A 24,683-nucleotide genomic window follows, 5' to 3' on the forward strand; every position below is an offset into this window, starting at 1 on the left:
AAATGAATGCCATTATTTTCTAAAAACATTATAAATTCTCCCAATATCCAGCACCAAGTGTTTGTATTTACCCCTGAGATAAGCAAGCTGTACTCAGAAGCTCCAACAAACCCCAGGGTTGTGAGGGGAGGTGATGCTGCTCACAACAGAGCAGCAGCTCATTTTAGCCTCTTCAGCACACAACTGGGTACCACAGACAACAGCAATTTATTTCCCTTCTCAGGGCTTTTCTAAAAACAATAGCCCAGTTTCTAGCATGCCAGGCAGCAACAGATCAGCTTGACTTGCAGTTAGGAATGAAGCTGAATACAAATTTTGAAAGCAGAATCCGTTACATGCTACAGAATTTCAGTTTTCTTTTATTACAATAGGAAGAGAGAGGTGAGAAATAACAATAAAACTGGAACTTGGGGTGCATTCTGACACAGGAGAGTTATGAAAGGCAACAGAGTTTTTCTCACAGTACAGTAATTTTTAAGGATGGACCAAAAGGATTATTTACCTCTGCAGTGAACTATTATCAAGGAATGAGAATATTTTACCCCATCTAGACAGCAAGTACACAACATAACCACAGATTTTCATTATCAATAAAATTCTGCTCCAAGAAATTAAGCCAGTCCCATCTCTACCAGACAACCCATGGTTTTATTTGGGTATCTAAAACCCAACAGGCTTTCTCAAGCTGCATTTTAGTTGGGTTAATTCAAATTCCCGAAAAGGATTTTGTCAGAGGAACTTGGGGTGCATTCTGACACAGAAGAGTTATGAAAGGCAACAGATTTTTTCTCACAGTATAGTAGTTCTTAAGGATGGACCAAAAGGATTATTTACCTCTGCAGTGAACTGTGATCAAGGAATGAGAATATTTTACCCCATCTAGACAGTAAATACAAAACACAACCACAGACCATTTTGGAAACCCATTATCAATAAAATTCTGCCTCAAGAAATTAAGCCAGTCCCATCTCTACCAGACCACCCAAGGTTTTATTTGGGTATCTAAAAGGTTTTCCCAAGTTGGATTTTAGTTGGGTTAATTCAGATTCCCAAAAAGGATTTTGTCAGAGGAACCCAGGCAGAGGTTTGGTTCTTTTTCAGTCAAGCCCATCTCCAACAACTCCTGCAGCATAAAAATCTCGGGAAGACAATTTAGTGTCGCAGAGCTCTTCTACGCCTCGTACTCAATGACCTTCAGGTCCTCGAGGAGCTCCTTGGCGAGCGCCTGCAGCTCGGCGTGGCGGCTCTGGGCCAGGGCCACGATGCGCTGGAAGGGCAGCGTCTCGCGCACCTCGGCGCCCGCCCGCGCCAGCACCTCCGGCTCCAGCAGCACCGACTGCAGCAGCCGCAGGGCGTGCAGGCACACCTCGCTGTCCGGGTCTGGGAGCAGGGCAGAAAAACATCCAGGCCTTGTTAGTGAGCCAGGGAATTCCTCTCTCAGAATCTCTGCTGGGCAGAGTGACTCTGAGATATGTACAAGCTTCTTTTGTTCAGCCCGGCCTTCGAAGAAGGAGTCGGGATTCTTTCATTCTCGTTCTCAAGGTTGTTTATTATTTTTTATCTATAACATTTTTTATCTATAACATCTATAGCTAATATTTTTATCTATAACATTTTAAATCTATTATATAAAATACAATATCTATATTTTATCTATATTCTTTTTTTGACCTGCCGCAGGTTGGGTTGAGGCACGCTGCCTGCCCCCGGGGCAGTGTTATCTTTTTATACTAAAAAATATGTGCACATTATTTACCATAACTTTCCAATACCTATCCACCTATATTAGACAGTCAGTTTCTACTCTAAACTAATCTAAAAGTGCCAACATCACAGCAGAAGATGGAGGCCAAGATGGAGGCGAAGAAGATGGAGGCGAAGAAGATGGAGGCGAAGAAGAAGAAGAAGAAGAAGAAAGAAGAAGAAGAAGAAGAAGAAGAAGAAGAAGGAGGAGGAGGAGAAGGAGGAGAAGGAGGAGAAGAAGGAGAAGAAGAAAGACTGGGCATATCTGGATTCTTCCATCTTGCCTCCTGAACTTCTATTCTAAAAACCATTATTTACCATAAGTTATTGACCATAACTTATATAAGTTATTTACCATAACTTCCCAATACCTATCACCTATTATTAAACTATTATAAACTATTTTTAAATAATAAATATAAATTAATTCAAATAATATTTAATAATTTAATAGTATTTATTCTTTAAATAAATTTAAATAATAAATATAAATTATTATTTAAACTAATATAAACTATTATTTACCGTAAGTTATTTACTATAACTTAGGTAAGTTATTTACCATAACTTCCCAATACCTATCACTTATGCTAGACACTGAGCTTCTACTCTAAACCAATCTAAAAGTGCCAACATCACAGCAGAAGATGGAGGTCAAGAAGAAGATGGAGAAAGACTGGACATGTCGAGATTCTTCCATCTTGCCTCCTGAACTTCTATTCTAAAGACCTCAAAAATCTATTTTTCACCCTCTGACTACTTAACTATTACTCTACTTAAACTCTCTTGACTTGTAATTCTTCATATAAAGGTTGGTAATTGTTTTTCCTAAGGGCTAAATCAAAGGCACAGGGGTCCTGGGCTCTGTGCCAAGGTCTCTGAGCCCCCTGGGCAGGGGGGCTGGAGCCCTCCAGGGCAGCCACAGGAATTTCCTGGGTTCCGACATTCCTCTGGCTGCCCTGGAGGATTCGAGACCCTGGCAAGGGGCCGAGAGACCTTGGCATGGAGTCAAAGACACCTGTGCCTTTGATTTTAGCCCATGAAAAAATTACCAACTTTGTGTGAAGAGTTACAAGCCACAAGAGTTTGAGTAGAATGATAGTGAATTTATCACAGAGTGAAAAAGTAGAATTTTGGGGTATTAGAATGGGGGTTCAAGAGACAAGATGGAGGAATCTGGGCATGTCCTGTCCTTCTTCTCCTTCTTCTTGTCATCCATCTTCTGCTGGGATGGTGACACTTTTTGATTAGTTTAGAGTAGAGGCAAACTATCTAACCTAAGTGATAAGAATTAGAAAATTTTTGCAAATAAAGAACACTTAATTTATAGTATAAAAAAGTTAACACCACCCTAAGAAGAGTCACTGTACCACAACCTGATCTGCTGGACAAACTTCAGCAGGTAAAAAGAAAAATTTAATGAATTTTAAAAAATAAACAAAGCCAGCAAAGCTGGCAAATCTCAACTTCTTCTTCAGTCGTGGGGCTAAGAAAAAAAAGACTTTCTAATACCTCAAAAGTCATCTCAACCACAAAAACCCAAGAGTTAGAAGTGGGTCTGAAAGGATCCACCAGGCACACAGGGAGTAATGGAAGTATTGTAATTCCCAGGTGCTGTTTGCTGCTGGCTGGCTCTAGGAGGTACCTGCAAACCACATTTTTGTCCTTCCCCAGCAGCTTCTGCCCAGCAGTGTTTGTGAGGGAGGGATAATCAGGAAGCTTTCTCTTGTTTTTCAGATGTTGAAACTGCTGTAAAGCAGGGAATTTATCAACCTGAATTTACCCAGTCAGTACCCAGGATGTACTGTTGGATGCAATCCAATTTAAGAGCAGAACAAAATGTATCCCATGATTATTCAGACTTAAAAAAACAAACAGACTAACAATCTGCAGTAAATCATCAGGCTTTTCTTTAATTTCTTTTTATATGAGCCTTTGGATTTCCTCAAAGCTCAATAAAATATTAATCTTAATAAAACTTTCTAGCAACCACATATCAACCTTTCAAGTGTTTAATTCAGTCTGCACAAAATGGAAATGGGTATTGAAGCAATGCTGCTCAGGAATGTGCCAGGGAAATGCAGCAAAGACCTTTGACTGACTTAAGCCAGGAAGACATGTAATAACTCCTCTGCTAAGAACACAGGATGCATTTTTAATTACTGAAACATTAGGAGCATTACATTTTAATCATTTGCAACGGCCCATTTGCATTTAATGGTTTACAGCTTTATCAAAAGCATGTGGTAGAAAGACTTCCCTATTCTGCATATTCCAAATGAAAACATTTAATATATTTTTACAGCCGAAGCAGTTATTTGTCCCACGTGCCATGCATTTTTAATGTGTTTTTCATTAGCATACCTAGTCCTCAGCAAGCTTTTGATAAAGGATTGTGCAGAAAGGTTGACAATATTAATTCAGATCACTTTGAGCACAAAATCACCAGAGAGACTAAAATCTCACTGAAGGAGCATAAAACCAGTGCAGTGATGAACTAGAGTGCACTGAGTTTGGAGGAGGTATTTGGTGGGGCTGAGACAAGTTCTTTCCTTCCCTGGCTTATTTCACATGTAACACTGGTGACCTGAAAAAGGACTGAGAATTATTCATTAAAGCATAAGGGCTGAAAGCACCCAGGGGGGCAGAGAACAGGATGTGATGGACACTGAAGAAGACTCTGGATTTCAGCATGAAACTCACTGCTGAGATGGGGATTTTTAAGTCATTCCCAACAGCACAAGGCTGAAGAATAATATTAAAGATTGTGACATCTGATCTACACCCAAAAGCTAGGCACTCTCTCTCTCTCTTCCCCCATTTTCCATCATAAATGGAAATTATCAAGTGTTAACCTCTTAAGAAAGAAGTTCTACTTTCTCCTGAAAACCAGCAGAGTGGGGTATAATCTGAGGACACAGGTATTGTCCAACCTCAAAATACAACATGCATTTTCTCCTTTCTGTGCAATGAGAATCCTAGCTGTTTGGCATGCTGGACAATTTTAAACATGTCAGATCAATAAAGGACCTGTGATTAGTGCTGCAGACCCATGGCACAGCCACTCTTATTGCTGACACCCGGGCTGAAGGCTCTAAGGAATCTATTTCCATCATCACCTCCAGCAGTACCTGCAGGTGCAACTTTCTGATGAGCACTCCTAACTCTTGGGGAAATGCTGCAGCTCAGCCTCACAGGCAGCAAGACTTTATGTCCAACTTCCTGGCCAGAAACACTTCAGTGAATCCTTTTGAAAAAACCTAGGTACAAGTTTTGCTTTTCAGACTTATTCTGACCTAATCAAATATGACTAAAACCTTGAATTTGTCTTCCCTTGCCTTCCATTTTTGCCTCCATGATTTCCACACAGTGTATTTTTTAATGCCTGTTTTTTTGCCTGATACAATGTTCAAACTCTGCACAGATTACCTCCCCCTTTTTCTGTTCTTAGTATTATTCTACATTTATTCATTGGAAATAGCAGCCACAAACTACAGCTCAAATAGGTAAGAAAGAAGCTTTGGGGAGTGAAATCTATGTATTTATAATTTATAATCATTTATAATCTTCCTCTGTGTGACATTATTCCTCCTTGAAATAAAGCCACTAATACTTTTAATGGCTTGCAGTACTGCTGGGAAGCTTCATATATGTAAGATGAAAAGAGCTTTGTTATTAATACTGTTACAGGAATCAATATTAATATTATTTGCAAGTGTTTAAAGGCTGTAGAAATTAAAGAATCGATCAGGGGAGATGCCTTAGCAGGGGAGCCAAGAAAATGAGGATCTGTAGGAGATCAGGAAATGATTTCCAGCTTGACAAACAAGAATGTTTTCCAGTAAGAGCAGAGAGATTCTAGGAAGAATCCCCAGCAGCAGCCAGGGAAGCTCAACAGCTTGAGTCACTCAAATGAAGAACAGATTAGGCACGCGGGCATCCAGCAAAGGAAGGAAATGATCCTGCACCAGAAGATGACTTAATACACATTTAACCTCAGATTGCCATTGTTTTGAATGTATTCTGAGATGTTCTGAGTTAAATAAATACATATGCCTTAAAATACACTCCCTGAGGATTACATGTGGTTTTGAGAATACTACTTATTGAGGATAATCATGCCTCCTAAGAGGATTTTAAAAAAATAGCAGAGAAATCATTCTCTTGTCTCCAATATCATTAGGGACGTTTTCTAAAAGCCCTGTCTACAAAGCACTCAGAGAAATGCAAGGAATCTTCATTATTCAGCATTATATTTATGTCAACAGCTTCCAGATTTAGTCATTTCTACACTAGCTGCATAACATTTTGTTTGTACAAGATCAAAAAAAATCCTTTAGCTGTAATCAAATCAGTGCATCACATCCTCCCAACCACCAGCACACACATCTCCAACGACAATTTCAAAACTATCACCATTATTTCTGGAGAAGAGGGGGAGAAATCAAGCTGCTTGCCTCAGCCAGGATCACAAACCGTAAGGTGCTGATGTAATTTTACCAAGGTGTTGAAACTGCTGGAGCTGGCTGACGTCCTGCAAGCTGCCAGCTCAGTTTGGGTTGATGTCACTGCCTTTCAGTCACTGACAAAAGGCAGCTGATAACGTGCATGGATTTTAGTCACATCTGTCATTAGCACCAGGCCTCTCAGATGAACTGTCCCCTACAGCAGTGTTTAAGTAATTGCATTACATCAGTGCTGAACAGCTTATCCACAATTGGCTCAGAGTTGTGAACTCAATTTACACGTGGCCACACCATCCCCTGGCCACCTGAATGCAAGATTTATTGCCAGCACCCTGTTTACAGCTGGGTACAAGAGCACAGAAGTTCTCAAGGCCGAGTGCAAGGTCCTGCACATGGGCTGGGACAATTCTGAGCACAAGCACAGGCTGGGGGATTGAGAGCAGCCCTGAGGAGAAGGGCTCAGGGGTGTTGCTGGATGAGAGGCTGGATTTGAACTGGCCACGTGCACTGACAGCCCAGAAAGCCAAAACTGTCCTGGGCTGCATCCAAAGCAGCAGGGGAGGGGGAATTCTGCCCCTCTGCCCCACTCAGGTGAGACACACCTGCAGAGCTGCCTCCAGCCCCAGAGCTCACAATGTAAGATGTGGATCTGTTGGAGTGAGTCCAGAGGAGGGACATAAGGATGGTCACAGGGCTGGGGCACCTCTGCTATGGAGACAGCTGAGAAAGCTGGGGCTGTTCAGACTGGAGAAGGCTTTGGAGACACCTTAGAGCCTCTTCCAGTGCCTAAAGGAGCTACAAGAGAGCTGGAGATGGACTTTGTACAAGGGAATGTAGTGACAGGACAAGGGGCAATGGCTTTAAACTGCAAGAGGGGAGGGTTAGATTAAATATTATGAAGAAATTCCTCACTATGTGTGTGATAAGGCACAGGCTGGCCAGAGAAGCTGTGGATACCTCATCCCTGCTGGAAGTGTTCAATTCAGGTTGGATGGACTTCTGAGCAACTTGGTCTAGTGGAAAGATGTCCCTGCCCACAGCAAGGCGGTTGAAAGGAGATGCTCTTTAAGATCCCTTCCAATTTAAACCATTCTATGACTTTACAATTTCAAAAGCTTCCCACCACTGCAGTAGATTGGATTCAATTCAATCCTGTCTGATTGCAGCAGGAAGGAGCAATCTGCTCTCAGCCTTTCCTTGTGATGAGCCTGTCAGACTCCCTGTGTTCACAGCACATCCAACAGAGACAGCCACAGCCATGGCTTCCCCTGAGTAAGATCTCTTTGCATTTCAGGCTTCCCCTGAGTAAAATCTCTTTGCATTTCAGTGCTGGCAGGGCTGAGGCAGCATCTGCAGCAGCAGTTTTCCAGACATTTCTATACTATTGATAGGTCTGAGGAGACAAGAAATGTTGTGATGCTCAGAGGGGAAGGAGCAGGGAGAACATCAAAGTAGAAAAAAAGGCCAAGCTTCGCTGCTGCAATTCTTACAGACACAAATGCACTTTCTCTCTGCAAAATGTTTGCCCCAGCTCCTGTGTTACAGCTGGGTTTCTGTCAGTCTCCTCCCTGGCTGGGTGGCTGCTCCCACATGCAGCTCAGCTAAGGAGAATTCCCCACTCTCCTACAGAGACATGTTTGTCATGCTTTTATCAGGGAAATCCTTGAGACTCCCAGGATCCAAACTGAAGCAGCAATTCAGTCCCAATTTGCCTGGCCTCTGCTCAGGGGATGAGAGGGAACAGGAGTTTGGTGGGTAACACCACTCCTCACAGAACATCAATTTGCACGAGCTGTTAGGCAAGGCAAGGACCTTGTCAAGAAGGTCCTGTCAGATGGCAAGGACAGCCCAGAGCTCCATCTAGGCAAGCAGCTGAGTACGGAAAAGGGCAGGCATTCCATGAGACTTGCCATGGCCACTCTTCCAGCCTCCCAGATAGCTGAGGCTCAGGGAATGAGCTGACATCCCTGCATTTACCCAAATGGATGTGCTCTTAAAGGGCAATCCTCTCCTCAAGATTGATTTCATCATCTGAAGAATGACATGAAGATGAATCAGGGGCAGTTTAGGCTGGATATCAGAAGGTTTTTCAGCCAGAGGGAGGATGGGCACTAGAATAAGCTCCACAGGGAAGTTGTCACAGCCCTAAGCCTGCCAGAGTTCAAGGAGCATTTGGACAACATTCTCAGGCACATGGTGGGATTCTTGAGATGTTTTGTGGGGTCAGGAGTTGGACTCAATGATCCTGATGTGTCCTTTCCAACTCAGCATATTCTATGGTTCTATGACAAGAGGATGAAATTGTTGAGCACTTGAAAGACTTGAAAGGTTTTGATTTATGAACCAAAATTTGTTTTAATACAGACATCAGTTTATAAATATGATGGTTCTGTTTGTCCAGATGTTTTCTAAATAACAGGCTGCCATGCAAATAACCTGAAATTTCAAAAGCTCTCACAGCCATAACAAATTCAGACAGAAAACCTTCAGAGTTAGTAATGAAAAGCAAATATTGAGGCTGGAGGCAGCAGAGTGAGAATGTGCTTCATACAAGCATTTCTAATAGAGACCATCATTTGCAAAGAATTTGGATAAACAAGGTTGGATTTCCACATGGAACTGTGGTGGAGGAAACTGAAGGGCAAGATCTAAAATTAGTCCTATTTCTCTCTTTGTGTTTTGTTTAATCAAGTACCTGGAGCAATTTCCCAGCTATGGACAAGAAATGTCACTGACAAAGTGTCTCTGAATTCCATGCTTTCTCAAGTATCCAGAGAGAGAAATTTTTAAACTGCCTGCATTCAAAGAAAAGTGGGGAAAAAAACAAAATAAAGATACACAGTGTTGAAAAAACCCAACCAACCAAAAAACCTCAACCAAACAGAAAGCAGAGAAGAACCTAGACTCCTTTCCTCCAGCACTCATTTGTTGGTAGATGTTCTGCATGATCAAAACTGAAAAACATTAAATTTAGTCTTTATTATTAATACCTCAGCTGATTGTTATTTCTTATTCTTCAAGAGATCCTTGGCAGAGTAATGTTCACTTCTTTGGGAGTTACAGAATGGAGGTCTTATTGCATCTTTAGATGGAAAACACCAGAAAAAAAATATTGACAAATCTCAGGTGGATTTCTACCCCATATGATACAAGCTTCTTTTTCTGTGGCTGAGGACAGGGCTTCTTTAAATCTGAGAGTTATGTGAAACCCTCAGCCAGGACACCAACACAAGGACAGCAGCTGATGGAGGAAACTAAAGCTGCCTGTTTTGTCCAAGATGGGAACAGCTGCTCTGCAAACAAATGGTGCTCCACAAGAGGAGAACTCTACTCATCCCACAAGCTGCTCCATGGACAGAAATCTGAGTCATCATTCATGTGCTTTATGCTGGTGCCAGGCTGGGAAGGTGTAGGCAGGCACAGCTGATACCTACACAGAGGATTCAGTGATCACTGTTGGTTATTAAAGGGTGTCCATCTTTTAGAAAGTTTTAAAAAGGCAGGAAAAAAAGGGAAGAAAAAGACAGCCCACCTTATGAAGTGATGAAACTACAGAGACCTGCATTATCTTCAAAAATAGTGTCAAACATTTGGTTTTCTCCTGTCATCAGAACAGCCTCCAGCAGAAAGAGCTGTTAAGAATTCTTGTAAGTGAACATGAAGTCACACCAGCTCATACCAGTTTCCCAAAGACAGCAGGACAGTTTGCTGTTAACATTCTTAGGAACCTTTATTAGATTTTTTCCCTTCTTTCTCTTCCAAGTGGTGCATTCAACATCGAGGCACATTTCTGTCTCTTCAAAAATGCTGCGAGACAACTTGAATCAAATCCCTCTTTGCCTCAGATACAGCAAAGGGAAATAAAGAAAACTGAGTCAATTCTTTTCCTCTCTTCATTTAATGGGAAGGACATTTTTCTTCAGGGGACAAGGAAAGGCAGAGACTAAGAGCTCAGAGAAGGAATTTGAGGGAGTTATCAGCTGCATACAAGGCAGTGGGAGAAGGATGGGCCTGATGTACAGGCTGAGGTCATGGACATTTGAAGATTGACAATGGAAAAGCAAACAGGATGATTCTCTGAAAATAAAGCAAAAAAATCAGATGATTTCTGGGGCCTCTCTTAGTGGGAATGGTGATAAAAGCACACAAATCTGGAAAGCTGTCATGTCATAAGCCTTAATCAAAACAGGCTTTGAAGGAGCTTCCTGCAGGCAGGCAGCACATCCAGGATACTCTGCCAGCACAGGGCAGTGCTCTACTCCCCTGCATGGAAAAACAGGACCTTATCCTGGGGCAGCTCCAGGTGTTTGTGAGCTGAATCTTGGCTAGCAGAACCTGAAAATGCTGGTCAGGGAAACAGGAGAGGAGCAAGACTGGGAGGAAGCTGCTGAATTTTACAAGTAGAGACATTTGGAAATAGATTAAATGTTGGAAAACTACAGAGAATCTCACAGAAAATGATGGGAACAAGATCAGGTCTTGGATCTGACCCCTCATCTGATACCCAAACCTGGCAGCTCTCTCTTGACAGAAAGATTTCCTCCAAAGTCAGGAATCTGAACCTGCAGAACTGCTTCACCTGAGATCTTCCTCCCTTGCTGTAACTGGAGAAGTTTATTATCAAAAAGTCAAAGAATTAGCCATGATCATCCTTCTTTCTACAATCCAGCCATAAGCAATTAGCACTTCCAAACTGCAGAGTAATCTATTTATTATTTCCATTAGTAGCTGCAAATTAACGACAAATGTTTCCCATTTCATCCTCTTACTTGACCTAGGAGCCTTTTTCAGACAACAAACTGCATCAAATTATTACCTTTTTTGTTTTATCACAACAATTGGAAGGGCATATTTGGGAACTCATTGCCAGACAGGATTCTTTGAGAGTGTTTTGGGTTGGTATTTTTTGCTAGAACAGCTTATGTGTCTATTACCCAACATAAATTAAAAGGAAAACCTGGACTAAGACATGTAAAATTTCAAAGCACAGCTGAACAAAGGACCATGTATTTGATGTTCTCTGAGGATCCCATTTTTACCAAAATATATTAAAAACCCCTATAGAAATGGTGCTTTCCCTTACAAGGATTACTTAATTTCCTGAGACCTTGGAAGAGAGAGCCTGTGGCATTTCACAGCAGGAAATTATTTGATGAAAAGCTTGAGCAGCTACATTTTCTGTAAAACAGTTAAGGGAACCATAAGCTATACAAACAGCTTTCAGTTTACCAACCCTAACCAAAGCTTTTTCAAAAACTCAGCAACAAAATAATGTCTGGAACAAGCAGATGCAATCTCCCTCATTTCAGCTGCTCTAAGTATTTACCAGTCGTACTCCAGCAAGGTTTTAGCAGCACAGAGGGATAATTAACCTCCCCAGTCCTGTCTGCACACCAAAATCTCCTCATAAATCCTGAGAAAGCACAGGCAGGGCAGTGTCACAGCTCTGTCCCCCTGCTGTCCCTCACGAGCTGTGCACAGCTGCCAGCCCAGGCCCACGTCAATCCCTGCTGGCTCCTGCTCAGGGATTTGAAACCTCCCAAAGAGCAGAGCCCTGATGTCACTCATGCACCTGACAGTGACAACACGAGTCCTTGACGTCCTTGGAGTCCTGCACTGACCAAAGGCACAGCTGGGAATGGCTCTCCAGCCCTGGAGCCCCAAATCCTATTAGAGCACAAAGCCTCTCCTCAGAAAGGGACACTTCTGCAATGGGTCAGTGAAGTTACAGACTTGGCTTCTTCCCCCACACGTGCACGTTTTCCTGTGTTAATGGTAGTGAGCTGATATGTACTTTCCCCTTAAGGTTTATTTTAAAGTTGGTATCAAGAAACAAGTTTTTTCAACTACTTAATCAAATTTCTCCATTCCCTCTTCTTAAATCTACCAGCTTTAAACTTCACATTAAAGGAGTATTACATACAGTGTCAAAAATTTTGTGGGAAAGGCACATCTCCCTCCAGCAATCTGCCCTTTATATTTACTTTTATTCTGTCAAAAGCTAATCAGGGTACAGATATAAATTTCTGGTTTGTTATTTGCAACACCTATTGCAATTCTACAAAACCTTGAAAGTCACAGTTTACAAGGTTCTTAGAGTAACTTACCATTCAACAGCCACCAAAGCAGGGGAATAAAACCTGGACTTTCACTGATGTACTTCAAGCCTTTCAAGTTGATACTCACATTGTAAAGTGACATTAGCATTAACCTAGAATTGAAAAAAAGGACATCTGAGGGCCTGTGATTTCTTTGCATGCTTCAGCACCTTTTGCCATTTGTGTCAAGCATGTACCAATGCAGAAACCAGTGCTAATAGTTTATATTTTGGTAACAGAGATAAATCTCAAATTATATATAAGCAATCTTGTGCAAACCTTTGTTTCTACTGTTAAACCACATATTCCAAACACGTGGAAAAGAGTAAGAAGGTCTCAGGGAGGGGCTGGAATGTTCTCTGTTCTGGGGCCAGCTTGGCCACTGCTCTCTCTTATGCCTGAGATAAACCTGTGTGTCACTGCCACCATGTCCAAACAAAAGGGAAATGATAATTCCAAATGGACTTCACACCTCACATCCAATTCTCAAACAAGATCTCATGGTTTAAGCTCCTATGCCACCAGCAGACTTTTGGACACTCTGTGGACACCTTCAGAAAAGGCAGTGACCCACTGCAGGCTAAACTGAGTTTTAAGAGGTGTAATTTCTGTGCTCTGAGTTTGATTATTAAGGAGGAGAAGGAAGGAGGAGCAGATTTATTAAATCTGCAGCACCAGTGGCCACTGCCAAGCAGGGAGGGGTGCTCTGGATCTGAAACTGCAGCTGGTAAAGGCCACACATTGCTTTTCATCCAGCCCCTGCAGCTCTGGCCTTCCAGAACAAGCCCTGACAAAAGAGCACAGCACTACCTATAATCACCCAGAATGGAAATGATCAATAAACCATCATCTTATAATGGCAATGTTAACATTTCTTGAGAACGTCTTTTCCCCTTAATCTGTTTGACATTTGCAGTTAGAAATAAAGTGACGTAAAAAGGCGCTGCTGTGTTTGTATTTTTATTTCACTTGTTTGCTTTGTGCAGACAAAAGGGACTGGTGGTGCTGGTGATGCAGGGAAGTGCTGAGGTTTTTGGAGTGCTGGAACACCCCAGCAGCCAATGCAGTGGCATATTAATTTATAACAGCATATTTAATTAAACACACTCACCTAGGCACAATAGAGAAGCATTTCCAGGCCCTTTATAACCACCTTCACCTCCAGTATCAGCACATTTTAGTAAATATTTTTTGCAATAATAATTGCAGAAGTGCTTATTGAAGCAAACCTGACACAAATGATTACTGGATAAACAATATTTTCTGGTGTTTTTTTCTAAAATGTGAAGTGAGTCTTGATTATGCATTTCATACTCTTTCTACTTAGACAAGCCAAATTTAATTAACATCTTGTACTACTGTATCTGTCAATACTTTCTTTAAAATCTAGAACTAAATGCACAGCTAAAGCCCCTTCTTGTCTTGTTAATACATGGGATTAGTATATAAAATGTACTATGATGTTTAAATATGTCTTTTTACTGGCTACTTTCAAGTGGCACAAAAGCAAAGTTAAATGTTCTTAACCATTTAATTACAGCTACAAACAATTATGTAAATGTTTATTGACTGTGTAACAATTACAAACACTGAACAAACCTTACACCAAAGAGAAGAAAACCTGAAGTGTTTCACATCTGCTATTTCAGAAAGGCAAGGACACCCCTGAGATTTCAGTCAGCACTCAGGTTGATGCCTGGGATATATTTATTCCATAACTCACAGACTACAGTGGATATCAGCACTACTCCAAAACTACAGCAGTTTTGGAGTAAGTGACAGGTTCTCCCTGTAATATTTTTGTTTATATATTCATGCAAATAAAACACAGGATTGCTAGAACAAGAAAAGAGAACCCCTCTCTTTATCAGCTTACTTTGATACTGCTGTGTGTAGAACTGGGCTGATGGTTTCCCCTGATTTGTCACACAGCAATGAAAAATATTTTTGAAAATAAAAGCTAGAAAATAATCATAAAACCTCAGAACTAAGCAAAAGACAACCACAGCATTTAAAATTAAAAGCCAAATTTTTTCTGCAACTGACTGGATTATGAGTTGATGTTCTTCCATGCAACATCATGGTGATACTTTAAGAAAAATACATTGCATTTCCATCTGTGAGGTGTAGTTTTAAAAATGTATCTGTCTGTATGAATATATATATAAATGTATGTGCAAACATTATTTATGATGACTCCAGAGTCCATTTTCACCTAACTTTGAAATAGCACTAGAATTTATATCCTTGTCTCACAGCTGTCTTTCATTCTGTCCTGGCTTATGCTCCCTATGGGAGGAGAAAATGGAGTTCATCTGACACATCTGCTTATGAAAATGCTGATTGAGGTTAACCAGCAGCTAAAAAACCTTACATGCAAAGAAAAACTTAAAAACAAATCAACCAACCCTCCAAAACCCTTCTTTTCTGGGCTGGGAAATTGTAAAACTCCCCAGAAGGGTAAGAAAAAAATAGTCTTGGTTAGTAACAGCTTTTTCAAACTGAACAGTGACAAGACGCATACAGAGCTGATAAAAAAAAGGGCTTTTTTTTTGATTATGGACATGAAAGACAAACACAGGGAAACATTTTGCACTAAAACATTTGAGCAAATCAGGCTCCCTCATTCTCTGACAAGGCCATGAAGAAATGTCCTTTCTGGCATTTGCTCTAATGTCAGAATACAGCAATTTTTTTAATCCAATAGCAAGTTCAGAGTAAGGGGGAAAAAAAATGTTGGTTCAATGGGAATCAGAAAATATCATCACCATCATTGCACTGCACTCAAGCTATTGTAACACAAGCTTAGTATTTCTCACTTCTCAACCACCTTGAGCAAGCTCTTTTCCAAGCTTCCCTCCATTTGTTAACCTACCAAACTGGCCCCTGTTGAATTCCTGCCACCTCATGGGATTGTTCTATGCATATTTTACCAGCAGTGCTGTGTTGGCAGCCAAGTTTACAGCACCATGGGTAATTCCTCTGCAAAGCAGGCAGATTTTGAAGTATAATAACAAGCAACCCAAGATATAAACTCAAAAGAAAGGCCTTCAAATCCAATTACATTAATACAATATGAAATTATCAAAAAGAGTTTATCTGGACCCATAGACACATATCCACCTGAAATTTAGTGTGTGTGTGTAGGAACATCTTCCCTCCTCCTCCTAAAGTCCTCTTTTATTTTTACCCCATTTACAGATCTGAAACAGCATGGATCCTCTTTTCAGGGTTTTTTGGTTTTGGTTGGTTGGTTTGATTTTTTATGCTCATGAAGGCACAAATTACCTTTTTTTCATAAACTGAGATTCTCATACAATTCCTTCAGTTGGGATGTTCTCAAAAAAACCCCTACCACTGACTTTTAGGTGCAGTGCTTGGGAAACAGAATAAATAAAAAATCATCAAGCCACTATCTACAGCACAGGCTGCTCAGCTTTCCCCTCACCAGCCAACAGGGAAAGGCAAACCCCTTCAGAGGGCAACCTGCTCTCCCTCACATGAGCCATCACCTGACAGCCCCATCTCCTCCCAGTGAGTGTGGGAAGGAGCCCAGGCAGGCAGCAAATGCCTGACATCCCCCTCTCTGACACTGAGGTTAGGCAAGATAAAACCTCTCCAAAGTGAGACCAGGCCTGATTTCATGGCTATCACATCCAACCTGCCTAAATGTGTGCCTGGATGTGGGCAAGTTACTGTAGCTGACAGGGCTGCTGTTTGTCAGCTGAGCTGTGACAGCTGCCTGGGGCATGAATTGGTTGTGTAGTTATGGAAAAACCACCACAGTGGCTCAAACCACCCTCGTGAACAAATGAACCAGGTGTACAGGACCAGTGCCCACAGTCCAGCAGATGAGGAACTTGTTAAGCCACAGCAATTTCCTCAGACAAGGCCATATATCCTCAGCTTGTAAGGTCTTGGAGAAAAAGGCAAAGACAATTGTTTATTTAATCTCTTCATCAGCTGAAAAGCACTTTTGCAGTAGCTGAACTCTGCAACAGGGCCTTACCTTTAGAGCTGTATTGGAAGGTCACTTTACAGGCTCTTACAAACTGAAGTGTGTGGTGAGTCTAGCTGCTAAAGAGCCTAAAATGATTTAATTTTTGCTCTTAGCAGCTCCATAACTCACTTTCTTCACTAAGGACATGTGACATTTTACACTTCATATTGGGAGGGAATAAAAATGAGTTCACATTTCCCACATCTTCTCTGCTGTAAAACTTGACCTCACATCTTCCTTAGTTCACACCAAACTCATGACTCCTTCCCAAGCTAGAAGAGGCATTCCTGCTCACCTTTACAATATTATGGTGCTAAAGAGACCTCCCAAGAGACACAAAACCTGGACAGAGCTTTGTGATCAACCCCAGTATATCTGCAAGGAATGCTACTGGGAAAAGAGCTTCCAAAAATTATGTTTCCTCTGCAGGAAAGGAATAATGGGAGAGTGAGAAAACTACTGTCATCACTTGAGCTGCGCTGCAAGATAATGCATTTCATTTGAAAGGGGCAAGAAAAGTCAACATACACTTTGAATTTGTTACAGAGGCCTGGCTTCATGTCTCCCAGGAGATGCATCATCGTGTCCAGCAACTCCCGACTGGAACTGACCAGGAACTCGCGGCCACACGCCAGCGCAGCCACATCTGGGGGAAAGCCAAAACATCACCAACAATTATGTTCAAACAGGAGTTTCTGCTAATTATCAGGACCTGTAAAAAGATTGGTCAGCTGGGAAGAATGAACTATGGCATTGATATGAATTTCAGACTACATTCACCTATATAGCAAATACTGGAAAACAAGCTCCTTCAAAATTCTGCATTGGTAAATAAAGCTTTTATTCAGAATGCCCAGTGTCCCAATGGCAACACAGTAAATTGTGAAACAAAAGGCTCTATTCATCCACAGGTAATGGGTGACTGCAGCAAAGCTGATCATTACAGGTTCCACTTGAAAGGAACAGGATTGCAGAGTTTTACAACCACTCAATTCAATATACCTGGCATGTCACAGAACCAAAACTCTTATGAACATCTACTCAACAAAAGTATTATTCCTACCTCTCTGCAAGTGTGGCATTATTCAAGCACAAACCAAAAGACAAAATTTTTTGCAAAGGCTACTGCTCCAAAGCAGTCTTTCCCTTCTTATTTTCCCTTATACCTACCCCTACTCAGTAGTGGCATTATGCATCAAATCATAATTTTATTATTTTATTTTTATTGGCATCCCAACATCTAAAAATCCCACATTCAGAAAAGCTGTTAATTCAAAAATCACTTATTTATACCAATATCCACTGTTTTGTCAATCTTGCATCATGACTTTAGTGTAATTTTGATAGTTTCACAGAAATTCAGATGATGTATCAGCCTCACAGCCTCCCAAACCAAGTACAGTCATTCTACAACAGATTTGTGGCTTTTCACTTATTTTCTTGACCTAAAAAAATATATTTAGCATGGAAGTCAGGTTTATAACCTTCTCTTATACAGTGAAAATGCAGTGTATCTGACAGTAAAAAAAAATTTAAGCACTTTGGAAATCCTTAGTCTGTGCCTTAAGCTGGGGCTGATCTACTTGCACTATCTGCAATTTGCAATCTTGTAGATGTTGGCACCACTGGTGATTCACAAAGCAAATTGCTCAATGTGTACAAACTAATGTGAGCATACAGGACTGGTACAATGGTCCTTGTTTCATTCCAGACTGAGGGATGCAACAGGGAATTTCAGAACTGAAAAGCTCTTACCCATCCAGCGCTTAACAGCCAGCACAGAAGTGCCTGTAACAAAAGTGTCAGCAACAAAATTTGCCAGAACTTTAGAAAACCAGAAAGTCACCCAAGATATCAACAGTGACAACTTAACTTTGAAAAGCTGCATTTACTGCAGCTCCTGTGAGGCAATACACAGTCCCAGTAGGTGTGGAATGCTATTCTGAGACACAACATTAACTTACTTGTTACAATCCCTGCCAAAGCTAATACAAACTGATTTTCCTCAGAATCCAAATCCTGCTGTTTCATGTCTTCACTTAATGACTTCACAAAGCTCTCCATGGTCTGGGCAGTGATTGTGAAAAACTTTACTGCTTTACTCTGCAAGTAGGGAGGAGAAGAAAGATTACACACACTACAGCAACTATAATTATTAGATGCTACAGTAAAACTGGTCGATCTTCCAAATTATTAGAACATCCAGTTACTTCAAATAAACAACAGAAAATACCATGTATTCACTGAGTGACATGTTTGATCCCCTAATATTTGAAACCATTACCTTAGAAGAAAACAGGAAAGTACTCAAGGCCACATTTATTCATAAAACTCAACTACTGCATATCTACCTCCTAAGCACACAATTACATATAATTAACCAGCAGAATTAAAGCTTATTATCAGAAATAAGAATGTTATCTCTTTGTTTTGCAGTAATTGCACAAGGTGTTTCACATTCACCTGGCCTACTGCAGTAGGTTTTATCAAAATGAGCTGAAGATTGGAGACTTAACATGAAATTCCTAAGAAAACAATCAAGTCCCCAGAAAAAAAAACCAGAATTCAAATGGATCCTAATAGGACTCATTAATTATTGCTCAATAACAGTAACAGGCTATGCAGAAGTTCCTTGGAAAAGGAAACTGAGGTCTGTCCTGGGTCACAGGCTGAACTTAAGTCCACCATGTCATGTGAGAAAAAGTAATCACCACAGCAGAACACATGAGCAGGAGCACAGCTGTAATTTGGGACATCTCTTCCCCTCAGCTGCAATCCTGCTCCACTTGGAGGTATCTCAGCTGAGGGAGCTCCACCTGGTACAAAGCTCTGGGCAGGTCAAAGAGCCTGGCCTGAGGTGCAGAGTCCACAAAGAAGGATGGAGAGACCTGTTTCTGTTTATTGGTAATTCTGACTAGTAAAACACTGCTGGAACTCTATTTCACACAGAGGATGAAGGCTTTCATAAACAAATTTTGTGGCAGAGAGCCCATAATGCTGGGTTTCCCAGTGTCTTTAATAATTTTTCCAATTGTTTCATGAAGCAGATGAAGTGTTTAGTCATTCCAGCAGTGACCCCAGGGGTGAGTTCAAGAAATGCCTGAACTTTTATTCATTTTTTAAAGTGAAAATCTTCATACTTTTGCAAAATGACTGCTTTGACAGTATATGCAAAGTTAGTGGTAATATCCATTTATTCCTCCACTGCTGCACATTCACCACATTAAAGATGGACTGTTCCTGTAGGGTGACTTCAGCAGGAGGGGATGAAAAGCAGGCTCAGTCAGTATCTTCACAAATGATGCTGCGGCCCCAGAACAACAGGAATGAAGGGATCATAGAGAAAGAGGAGGAAGATAAGTGCAATTCTACATGTGCTGGATGTAGTTTTTATATGGACACCACTCCTGTCTTTGAGGAATTTTAACAGAAGCACTGACTACACCTCAAGAAGCAAGAGGTGTGAGAGAAAATGAAGAGCCCCACAAGTCATTATGAAAATACACATTCACATGGGAACATGAGGGCACTAAGCACCCTGAGTAGTTGCTATGTTGCACAGAAAACAAGAGAAATCTTCTATCTGCCAGCCTCTTGAGGTTTCACTAGTGTCTCCTCTGCTGATCCTCCTTTCCACACAGCCACTACTTAACTAGTGCTGAGCTCCTGACCCTTCAGGTTTATAAATAGCAAACACTGCACACTCTGCACAGTCCCTTATTAACTTGATGGCATTTTCATGGGACTGAAGAATGTCTCACCCACACACGTTGAGATAAGGACAGTTCTGAAAGCAGCCATTAAGGTGCTTGAGCTCACATGGTGCAATGAACCCTCTGCTGTCTGTGAAACTCCTGTGTGAAAGCTCCAGGTAACATGAAAAATTGCTGCCACTAAATATAAAGTCATTTGTCACCATATGAGACAACTGAAGTAGCAAAACACCTTGTAGGATCCAAAATTTCTCAAGTGAAAGCAAGCCTTGATGCTGTTCTGAAATCAAACCTCCAGGTTATATTTCCATGTGAGAAGCCTGTCATATCTGGCTGAAGCTTTTTGAAAAACATCCAAAACAATCTCATGGAAATTAATTTACTTCTTTTTTTGGTACATGCAGGTAGGAAACCTTGAAAACTCTCTCATGGTGCTTCTCTGGATGTCTCTTCAAATTCTCTCTAGGAACATGGGCAAAGCCAGCAGGCATCTCTCCCCCACTGCCTTGAGAACTACCTGTGTCACATTTCAAATCTGCTGCTTAAATTCTGATTTTCCCAATCCTTATGGACACAAAACATATATTGGTCACTAACATCATTTCAGTCCATTTGCATTACAGGACTGGAAGAAAGATCTACTTCTGTACTGCTTCAAAGGCTGAAAAAAGCTTGGGCATTGTTCTGTAAGGCATGACATGATTCTGAATTGATGCCACCTTCCCCATGTGCTTAAATATCAGCAACAGTTTCAAAGCACCCTTGATGTTCTCATGCATTTGCGTCGTTCACAGCACCTTCTCAGGGGAGGAGGGAAGAAGCTACAAGCTGTACAACTTGTCCCAAAATAACCCAAACCAAATATGTTGTGTGACAAATCTCCATCATCTTTTAATGGCCTGACTCACTGCCAGTTGCAATCTGTGGTTGACACAATGCCACACAACTAATTTATGTTTTTCCTAGGAGTCTTGGTTCAAGCCCAGGCACGTTTCTCACAGTGTTAAATGCACCATCCCAAAAAACTTATGCCCCCAAATGTTGCTCTGATCTTCACCAGAAGTACAGCAGTTCAACAGGCTTTAATGACTGCTGGAAATTACTAGTTTGCATTTCAAACCAACCTAAGCCCCAAAGTATTGTATCTTCACACTTGGGTTTTTTACCTTCAAACAAATCTTCAGGCAACAGTTTTGTTTTTAACTAGTTCGACTGAATATGAATACTTAAGATTGCTTTCAACAAGCAGCCTTGCTCTTTAAATTTTAGCTGCTTTATACAGTGTTTTACAGATGTTTTTCCTAGTAGCTGCTGCTGCTTGGATTGGGAATCATCAGAAGTTATCATTAATAAGGCCTCACTGTACAGCTTCCTAATATCCAATATAAAGTTGTAATTGTGTTTTGGAACACCCAGCTAGAACAACTCTCACAAACACATTGGTTTACCCCTTACTATAATGAACTAATCCTATTCACTCAGCTGTTCCTCATGCTGCTGAAAAATCAAGCCAAAAGAAACTGTGGCATCAGTTCACTCAGATTAAATACAGCAATTCCTTCTCATGTTGGCTGTGTCAAGAATGAAAATTGTATTTTTATCAGGCTTGTTTCCTTAGTCCCTCCTAATTCCATCAGCTGCACTTGGCAGTGAAATCATGATAGCTGCAATATTACCATTGTCATTAACTGTTGTTGTTCTGGTTTTGTGGGTTACTATTGGGGTTTTTTAAAATAGTCTACTTGCCCATGTTTAATATTGATGATTTAATAAGATCCATGAGCACTGAGGGTCTCAATTTCCAAGAGTCATTCAGTATTAAGACAGCAGAAAGGTTTAAAGAAGTTGAGAATCAATGGATCTGTCTTTTCTCCATGGAAATAGTTCCTCCAAGCTCTCCACAGGCATGGGAACTCCTGCATGTGCCCAGGAACTATTCTCTCCTTCTGTTAGTTTGTGAAGATATTGTGCTAACTGTAGCCTTGCTTCGGTTTAGCTGTGTGTGGTGGCAAACAGATAATCCTCATTTGGTAACAAAAGAAATAATTACTGCATTTATTCATAACACTTCTGAGCTCCAACCCTTCTTAAACAAGAATGGATGGTTCCCAAAGAACATGCAAACCAGAAAACACTTTTGCTGTCCAGACAGTTTCTGAAATACATCCTTAAAGTGTGTTCCACCTTATTTTAAAGGTCCTTGCTTTAAAGGCCTGAGGGCATTCCCAGGAGTCAGTATTCACCTGCCATACTTACTCCTCCTAGAATGGACTTCACAGCCTCCTCATTGCTGGAGACCCCCCAGAGCAAGGTGCACACTGCTGCTCCCATCTCTGTGCAATACTCTGCCTGCTGCAGGAGCTGCTGCTTGGCCTCGTTCAGCTGCTGCCGCAGCTCCAGCTTCTCCTGCAACAGCGGAAGGAAAGTTTGGTTGCACTTCACGTCTCCCACACCAAGTTTCTAGGCTAAGGGACAGAACGAGAAACACAATCATGGCCATCTCTGAAAAGGGAGGGTAACCCAGAGCTGTTGCAGACACATTCCTTCTCTCCTGAGCTGTCTCTAAGTAGTGCAGGCTGACAGGAACCAGGAACTGTCCACAAGGTCAAACCAAGTGACCCCCTGAGACTGAGTGGCACCTAGAGGAGCCTGGCAGGAGACATCTCCCCCTGAGCAAACAACTCCATGCCTCTTCAGGAGAGAGGGATTTCAGCATCAGGGGCCAGCCTTCCCTGACACCTTCCAAAAGATACAGGAGACATCTTACAGGAGGGGAGGATTGTTTTGTTTCTCAAAACAGGCTTCTGTTCTAGCCAACATGGAACAGTTGCGGGATATCTAGGCTAAATATTGTTGTCTCTTCCAGCTCTTTTCTGTTGGCATAGTCCTGAGCAGCAGTGGTAAAGCAAGAGAGAGTCCCAACAAACACACCTAAGGTTTGAAGTTTGGAGGACCTTCCATTGCAAGAAAGCTGAGGCACCACTCACTCATGTGCATCCATGAGATTCTGAACAACCTGATCTAGTGAAAGTTGTGGGGCTGGAATGAGGTAACACAACTCCAAAATCCCTTCCAACTCAAACTATTCCATGGCACAATGATTCTATGACCACTTAAGTGAGCTGCTCAGTGGTTCCTGCTACAAAGCATAAACAGAAAACAATCAACCCTATAGAACCAGAGCACAAACTCCATTTGGCAGAATTTTCTCCAATCACATGGGAAGCTGGCTGGAAGGATATCATGGAATTGGGCAGATTGTAGGTCTCACTGGCTTCCTACCAGCTGCCACAGGAGTGGCAAAGCTGCTGCACTTCTTGGTTTAGAGCCAGCACAGACAGGGAGATCAAGGCAGGGATTCTGCAGTCCATGTCTCAGTGTGGCTGGGGGCTCCCAGCTAACTCCTGGTGGGATGGTATTAAAGAAAAGAGAAAGACCAAAGCCAGTCCAGAAAAATGATGCTAATTCAAGTACTAAAAGAAAGAATCACAAATAACACAATGTTCAAAACCAGAAGGATTTTACTCCGCCCATTTCACAGACATGATATTTTCAAATTGTCTGCAGAAAACACCTTCCTAAGCTCAGCCTTCCCAGTGTGTTTGGCTGTCAGGATGAAGTATGGGGAAATAAGAAGAAATATTTTCTATGTCAATTGTGAAAGTAGCTAAACAGAACAAGATGTTCAAGCGTGTATTGTCATCAAGACTTTAAGTGTCTTGTTGGTTTTGGGGTTCACCTCAATGCTTCATGTTGAGGGTTTGTAAAGAATAGAAATGTAAACTCATCTGAAAATTTACATAATATGTTGTCAAACAGTACAGAGCTGTGTTCTGTCACCAACTACCTCCTGGTCACACCTACCAGCCTGATTTGCACTGCTGTTGATGGAACACACAGATGAGGATTTGTAAAGTTCAAGTTTAATTTCTCAAGCAGACTTTTGTGTGTATTTACTCTCTGGAATCTCTCTCACCTATACAAGCAAAAGACTGACACTTGCTGCTGATTTCCACAGGCAGAAACTCCCAGGAAAAGTCTCTTATTTCTTAATACTTTGATCGTTTTTAAGCAAATTAGCCAAATTCCAGCTTCTACATGACTCACTGCCAGGCCTATCAGCTTTTCTGCCACCATGTGCATCCACAAAATGTCCTCAGGCATCTTCCTGCCTAATCCCTGTATTCTCCCTGTCTTTTCCACACTGTCCTAGTCTTAGGGAAATGTATCTTTAATACATTTTATTTGCATTTGGATGCTAATACTAAGTAAGACATAAACCCCAGTAATACCAAATCTAGATCCCCCAACAAGTATGCAAAGCCAGCAGAAAAAAATGCCAGAATTTTTAACAGATCAAAAGCAACATCAGAACAAAGAAATGAGGCAAGGAAAACAAAATAGTACATGCAAGAGCCAGGAAAATAAACAGAGCCTGCAAAAGCAAATAACCTGGCTGGAAGCAACACTCCTAAGGGCTCACACCACCCAGTAATCCCTGTGCTATGCAACACCACCACCTTCAGGAAAAGGTCAAGGCACAAGAACACAGCACTGCCCAAGTATGGAACTGCAAAAAGACAGACAAAGGAGACATCAGCCAAGAATAACATCTGCACTTCAAGTTCTGCTCAGGTTCAGAAAGCACAGCAATTCCCTAACC

The 24,683-nt window shown here is 41.4% G+C and overlaps 1 protein-coding gene across 2 annotated transcripts in view; it reads right to left on the reverse strand.

Moving 5' to 3' along the window:
• Nucleotides 1-250: 250 nt before the first annotated feature.
• The window catches only part of HSF2BP (heat shock transcription factor 2 binding protein), a 32,770-nt gene continuing 8,337 nt past the window's right edge, over nt 251-24,683 (reverse strand). For both annotated transcript variants that reach the window (XM_054291323.1, XM_054291322.1), the window contains exons 4-8: nt 22,277-22,426; nt 18,272-18,410; nt 16,836-16,953; nt 12,317-12,420; nt 251-1,380 (exon numbers count right to left, since the gene is read on the reverse strand). In XM_054291323.1, coding sequence (XP_054147298.1) covers nt 1,172-1,380; nt 12,317-12,420; nt 16,836-16,953; nt 18,272-18,410; nt 22,277-22,426 — 720 coding nt within the window. In that variant the 3' untranslated portion in view covers nt 251-1,171. The remainder of the gene's footprint in view (nt 1,381-12,316; nt 12,421-16,835; nt 16,954-18,271; nt 18,411-22,276; nt 22,427-24,683) is intronic.

This window comes from Melozone crissalis, unplaced genomic scaffold (genome assembly GCF_028551555.1).
Source record: "Melozone crissalis strain CALT ecotype California unplaced genomic scaffold, PUWL_Pcris_2 ptg000090l_1, whole genome shotgun sequence".
Lineage (NCBI taxonomy): Eukaryota > Metazoa > Chordata > Aves > Passeriformes > Passerellidae > Melozone > Melozone crissalis.